General features: G+C 39.1%; 1 protein-coding gene across 1 annotated transcript; it reads left to right on the forward strand.

The window, feature by feature from the left end:
* The first annotated feature begins 1,575 nt into the window (after positions 1-1,575).
* LOC311498770 (uncharacterized protein) lies at positions 1,576-5,031 on the forward strand. Its single transcript, XM_084559499.1, has 5 exons — positions 1,576-1,658; positions 1,882-2,009; positions 2,154-2,289; positions 3,226-3,296; positions 4,143-5,031. The coding sequence occupies exons 1-5, from the start codon at positions 1,652-1,654 to the stop codon at positions 4,344-4,346; spliced, it is 546 nt and encodes a 181-aa protein (XP_084415625.1). The 5' UTR covers positions 1,576-1,651; the 3' UTR covers positions 4,347-5,031.
* Positions 5,032-6,821: the final 1,790 nt, after the last annotated feature.

A 6,821-nucleotide genomic window follows, 5' to 3' on the forward strand; every position in this document is an offset into this window, starting at 1 on the left:
GAAAAAAATAAAAGTAAAAGTACAAATACCATAACTGAAAATGACTTTGGTAAAAGTTTAAATCACTCATAAGGAAATCACTTAAGTAAAAGTCTTAAAGTAGCTCACATTAAATGTACTTAAGTATCAAAAGTATCTTGTGGAAAAAATATACTCAAGTATCATAAGTACAAGTAAAGTACAAAGTATTTACGCATAAAAAGAAGCAAAACAACCAAAAATGGTTCTCCCCTTGTTCTCTTTATTTCACTTTCAGGTTAATGAAATAGTTGTGGTATGATAAAACAAAAGCAAAAAAAAAATAACTTGTAGAGTGAGTGAATCAAGTGTCTGCCTAACAACAAAATAAAGCGTCTGTCCGCCTAAGAACACAAAAAATTTGTCTCCTATCTCCTAGTCACGAATGACTGTCGTCTTCTACCAAAGGAGATGCTGTCAGTGAGGTAACGTCTTCCGTGTCTTCCTCATCAGCGTTAACTGCGTAGGTACCTGACACATTTTCTCCAGAGTAATAGAAGACACCTATGTCAAACTGGAAAACTCCTGAGATCTAATCTGACGTCTTCAGTGTGAACATCTCTGATCTGTAATGGATCATCAGAAAATCATTGACTGGAGACAGAATCACAACAGATTCCTCCAGGTCTAGGTCCAGGTCCAGGTCCAGGTGAGTATCAGGTCGTTAACAGACGCTAGCTGATGAATTATCTCCACCACCAGTCCTTTAGAGCTGAACACTTAGAGGAGTCCAGATGTCTTTGTCTCATCTTTAGTTGTTAGATGCAGTTTTAAAGCTGCTTCAGTTCTTCTGTGGGTTCAGTTTGTCTCTTCATGTGATCATTCGTTAATACACAGGATTAGATGTTAGAATCCCTTGTGGCAAGATCTCAGGCAAAACACATTTAGAGGCCCTGTCCAACTGAGAAACCCTAACAAACCTATGGTCATGTGATATGACAGTTAACCTACAATCTAAATGAACTAAGTAAACGCTGCTGGCTTGTATGGCCCACTCAGCAGCTAACCAAACAAAGAAATATCGCTACCAACCAACATGAAGACATCAGATACCTGGCCTAGTCAACAGCAGTATGCAGCGTGTCATTGGGGTTTTCAAGTGGGCACCTCCCTTCACCAATGTTTCATTAAGTTAGGCTCACGACACCTCGAGAAGGCTTAACAGATCAGATCAGATCAGGACTCAGGTCTTTGCTCATGTCTCTGTCTCTGTCTTTAAAATCACTTCAAAGGTTTAATAAATGAATCTGAATCTTTCTTCAGGGCAGCAAGGAGGAGGTGACGTCCTTCAAAGTTCCAGAAAATACCATCTTGGCCTACGGCCTCTCAGAGATCATATTAGACAAAGATGAACTGAGTAAGAACATTGTCAGTGTGTTCATGTGTTTCTGAGTAGAACTCATTTTAACCTTTGTTTTTCTTCTCTCATCTCATTCAGAAATCCAATACGATGATATGCAGGTGAGAGCGCTAGTATGCGGTAAGTCGTTTCAACTTTTTTTCAATTTAGACATTTTATTTTGATCTTTACTGTCTTCATGTATAAAGTCAGTAAAATCTTGACCGAATCATTTATTGATCTTGACGTCTGTTCTCAGTCTTTCAGGGGGAACTTGATCCTGAACTCTCTGCAATGAGAGGTTTGAGAGTCTTTCTTTCTGTTTATCATCATGTTCTTAGTTTAAATGTTAAAATGGAGATTTTAACTTTAACTCAAAGCTTTACTTGTTAATGTTTAGATGGAATGTTTTTAACATTTACTGGACAAAATGAGAAAACGTCAAACGTCCGTAGACCAAACCTTGGTTTTAAATCAACTGTAGTTGTTTGATATGAGCTGAAACTTGAATCTGTTTCCTGCAGAGTTGGAGATGAAACTATCTACAATGCAGCCGCTGGCAGATCTTCCTGAATCGACCCGTCGTGAGCTGCTGAAGAAACTCTGTGAGGTCCTGAAGAACCAGGACGACCTCTCTGAGCTGGAGGAGACGGTGAGATGATTGACATCTGGTCTGGTTTAGATCCTGGAGCTAAACCTGGATCAGTGAGAAAATACAGTTTTAAATGTTGAAGTAGACACTTTTATAATAATACTGATGATGATGATGATGATGATGATGATGTCCTCCTCACAGCTGGATCAGTTCAGTAAAGGGACGTATGAGCGTCCTCAGAATCAGACCGTCTCCTCCTTCCTGGACGTCCTGGAGGTTTCTAACGTCTCCTCAGATGTGAAGAAGAATGTTTACGTGCTGGTCAGCGCCTTGAACGGTAAGAACTGAGACATGAAGACATGACTTCATCTCATCAACAGAAAGAGATGAAGGGACAGAGAACCTGAAATATGTTTGAGTTAAAGTTCAGGGAAGAGGTAGAGGTAGACGAACAGAGCTGCTTCCTTCATCATTATAATGTTTGATGGAGGGATGAGGTTCTGATGCTGGAATGATGCAGCGTTGGTTCATCTCATTTAAACCAAACTATTCTACTTTGGTCTCATCTGTCCACTAAACATTGTCCCAATAGTCTTCTGTCTTGTCCACATGATGTTTAGAAATGTTCTTCTTGGAGAGCAGTGTCTTTGTCCATCACACCATGGTTGTTCAGTGGATTCATCAACATTAACATCAGCCAATGTGAGAGAGGCCTTTAGCTGCTTAGAAGTTCCCCTGGGTTCCTCTGGGACCTCTCAGACTATTATGGAGTGATCTTTGTTGGTGGACCACTCCTGTGGAGGGGAACAGTCGTCTTCAATCTGTCTGACTGTGGATTATTTGTGGGTTCCAAACTCTTTAGAGATGGTTCTGGAACCTTTTCCAGCCTGATGAGCAACAACAACTCTTTCTCTGAGCTCCTCAGAAAGCTCCTTTGTCCACAAACATGTGTTGTGAAGATCAGACTGAGACAAATCCCTGATTTATTCAAATTAAACCAGGAACTGAACCACACCTGAGTCTCTTTACATTGATGGAAACACTTCTGAACACATGGACTCTGATTTAATCCTGGAGGAGCTCCTCTCTGATATGTAATATTGACTCATTTAGTCTAATATTTGTTTTTCATGTGTTTGGTTGGGTTCTCTTTGCCTACTTTCAGGACTTGTGTGAACATCATCTGATGTTTTGAGAGGTGAAGAACATTCTTAATGACTCTTAAAGTTTTTATATCTTAAATAAAGTTTCTTCTTCTTCTGTTTTTGTGCAGGTCTTCCTGATGAAGTTCCAACTCTTCTGGTCACCTGTGATGTAGAAGCTCTGGATTTCTTCATCTATAAAGTCAGTGATCAGTTTACTACAAAATGTAAACAAAGTCAAGTTTATTTTAGAGTTTTCTAACAATGAACAGGTTTAATATTGACCCTGTTCATGTTAAGCTATTATAAAGCTGAAATATAAAACCTAATTACACTGTTTTAGTTTAGTTCATTTAAACTCATGACCACAAAGTTATTACTACTATTTCTTTTGCCATTTTATTTAAAATTAGATGTAATTGATTTAAACTGTTCATTCCTTGACTGTATTTAAGATCAGAGGTATTTATCTTCATGGATTATGACTGATATATGCCAACGTTTATTGAAATTATTTCATATTATTTAATGGTTTTCACTTAATTCTGTGTTGCACATTTGTAGTTGACGAAGGTGATATAAGGAATGACACATGAAGGGCAGATGTTTAGCACGTCCTGAGCTTCATCATATTTGAAGCTACACATTTGAATACGAGACGTAATATTCAGTGAAACCAGTAAACGTGCATTTTACGTCAAGAGAACATAGTGAGGAACCATCTACGTTCATTTCAAACAATTACATGAAGTAAAACTTTATTTCTGATAGAAAAACAGAAAAACTGAGACATAGCAATATTATAAGAATCCACCAGTTTTATTTTATTTTATTTTATCTTATTTAATCTTTCTTTTATCCGTGGTTCTTAAGAGTATTATTGCTACTGTGACCAAGCAATTTCCCTTGTGGATGAATAAAGTTTATAGTAGTTTTTAAGTCAAAGTCTAACTAAAGAAGACAAGCTCCTTTCTAGAGTAAAAGAACATCACCATGAACCAGAGGGAGGAGACAGGAAGGTTAAAGGTCATCTGTTTCTCATCCTCAGGCGACCAACTGGAGAAACATTCAACGAGACGTTCCGACCGTCGTTCAGAACGAGTTCTCCTGGATGCTCGATCTCATAGAGACGACCAAGAAGACCCAGGACTACAATGTCCACAATAATCATGAGATTTTAAGGTTTCCTCTGGAGAAGCTGCAGGAGATGGTGTGTGTCGGCGTGAAGGGAATCAACATCCTGAGGTCCTGAACTCACCATGTCTGTATGAAAGATAAACAGCTCAGAGAAGAAGCTGTTAGCATGTTGTTAGCATGGTTAGCGTGCTGTTAGCATGTTAGTGTGTTCATTTACCATGTGTTAAAGATGTGCCAACATCATCTTAACAACACATCAACAACAATTGCTGCCACGATTTTTGAAAAGCTAAAGATCTTTTTATTTCTCTGTCAGTCTCTTTCTTTAGATTCTACATTTATGACCTAAAATACACGAATCAAAACCATCATTAATATTAAATTGTCTCTTTTTACTCCGGTGGGGGTCGTTTCATTTATGGTTTTATTTTGTGATTGTTTATCTCTTTATATTTCATTTGGTTGTATTTCCTGGGGTGATGGGTGTGGGGATAAAGGTAAAAGGTTTATATTTCAAGCTCATTGTGCCAATAAGTAGTTAGACTTATTAACACCTGAATACTGTGGAATATGTTCTTTATATTGTTAGTTGGATGGTTGTGAGGACGGGAGGACGTCTGGACATGACACTGATAGATGTTGGTCATTCTGCTTCTCAGTCTGGTTTCCTCTAATGTAAACGTCGTCAACGTCCTGATAAAACATCAACAGCTGTCACATGCAGTCGACAAGTCTTCACCACGCTGCGCAGCTGTGTTTCTGGACATGTTGAGATCAGATGACTCCTCCTAAATAAAGTAACTGATGATGATGGTAAACGGTAAATGGTCTTGTTTTATTTAGCGCCTTTCTACCTGTTGGTCCTCAAAGCACTTTACAGTCACATCTACCCATTCACTCACACAAGCACTCACACATTCATACACCAGAGCCAAGGCCATGTTCAGTATCTTGCTCAAGGACACTTCAGCATGTGGCACATTCATGGATAATGCACACATTAGGAGTTCATTTGTTCATCCTATAATTATAAAAACTATTATTGATCTGTTTATCGTCTTTTTGTCGTTGTATTGAGGCTTAGTTGTTGCTCAGTGTCTTTGAGGCCAGGTCATGTAAAAGGTTTCAAATGTGGATATTTAATTGTAGATAAACCCTCTAAATAATGTTGAAGTTGAAGCAGCATCAGAAAGGTGGTGATTCACCTGGATGATCATTGTGGAGGATGGAGGTTGAGGTTTGAGGAGATGATCCATGTTTAATTCAATTCAATTCAATTTTATTTATATAGCGTCAATAACAATACAAATCGTCTCAAGACGCTTTACAAAAACCCGGCCTGAAACCCCCAGAGCAAGCCTGAAGGCAACGGTGGCAAGGAAAAACTCCCTTTTAACAGGAAGAAACCTCGAGCAGAACCAGAACCAGAACCAGCTCATATGGAGGGACCATCTGCCTAAGGCCAGCCGGGTACAGACAGAAGAAAGAGAGAAGAGAACAGCAAAGAGAGAAGAGAAGAGAACAGCAAGATAAACATACATCTGTCATAGATACACATATCTGACTAATGTGTACACGTGGAATCTTATGATACAAACTGATGATGTTACATGACAGTTTGAAAATGTAAGAGGAATCACAGGCAGGTTGGAGAATTGTTCATTCAGGTAGGAGTGGATAACTGCAGGATTCCATGAAGACTGGGCAGGCTGATGAGACCACGACAACAGATGTAGTATAGAGCTCCACAGGAAACACACCACTCCAGGCCAGAGATACTCACAAGAAGAGGGGGGAAGAGGGGGGAAGGGGGGGAAGGGGGGTGGGACACACACAGCAGTAAACATTCTACATAGTAATAGCACAGAATTGTATGACTAGTAGTATATACACTGTAAGCAATTGCTGTAAATTTACAGCCAATTTTCAGCATTAAAATACTGTTTTCGTGTTAAACAGCTTAGTACTGTAGTCAGCAATGCATTGTGGGCTGCTTAACTTGGAGCAACAGGACAGAGGCCCCAAACAGTATGATGATGTTTTAAATTACAGCACACTACAGTATTTTTCGATTAAGCACGATTTGCACATGCGCATTGTTGAGTTTGAGATCCCGCTCTCTGACCTGTTTACGTCCAAATAAAGGAGTTAAAAAAAAAACGTCTGTCACTGAACAATCAGTGGGCGGTGGTCGGTTCACTCCAACAGACCCTCGATCCAGGCTGCGACACAGAAGAACACAACGAGCAACAATGATACTGTTAAGGTAAAAACATTAAACTTTGTCTACCGTTAACGTTGTTTCCAAGTATACCTGACTGGCCTTGACTCTGGCCGTAATCTCAGCACTCCCGCTTGATAGTTTATAAATGCTAACGTTAAGATAGCGCTAACGTTAGCATTCTTCATTCAAACTATAAAGTTAACTTACGTTAGTCGTCCTCTGGTCGTGGGTGGGTTATGTTATCACAGTTCTCTAGCTAACTAAGAAATAAAAGCAATAATTTGTAAACGTAATGTTATTTTGTGGCGGCATTGATGGTAGCTAAAGTTATCACGTTTAAGTTAGTTAACGTTACAGCTAATGTTA

The sequence above is a fragment of the Chelon labrosus genome (genome assembly GCF_963514085.1).
Source record: "Chelon labrosus genome assembly, chromosome: 13".
Classification (NCBI taxonomy): Eukaryota; Metazoa; Chordata; class Actinopteri; order Mugiliformes; family Mugilidae; genus Chelon; species Chelon labrosus.

What these genes read in the sequence shown, in the direction of transcription:
- LOC311498770 (XM_084559499.1), top strand. An exon ending in TCTCTGAGCTGGAGGAGACG is followed by an intron (nt 2,010 to 2,153) that starts GTGAGATGATTG and finishes TCCTCCTCACAG; the next exon opens with CTGGATCAGTTCAGTAAAGG. An exon ending in GCTGGTCAGCGCCTTGAACG is followed by an intron (nt 2,290 to 3,225) that starts GTAAGAACTGAG and finishes GTTTTTGTGCAG; the next exon opens with GTCTTCCTGATGAAGTTCCA.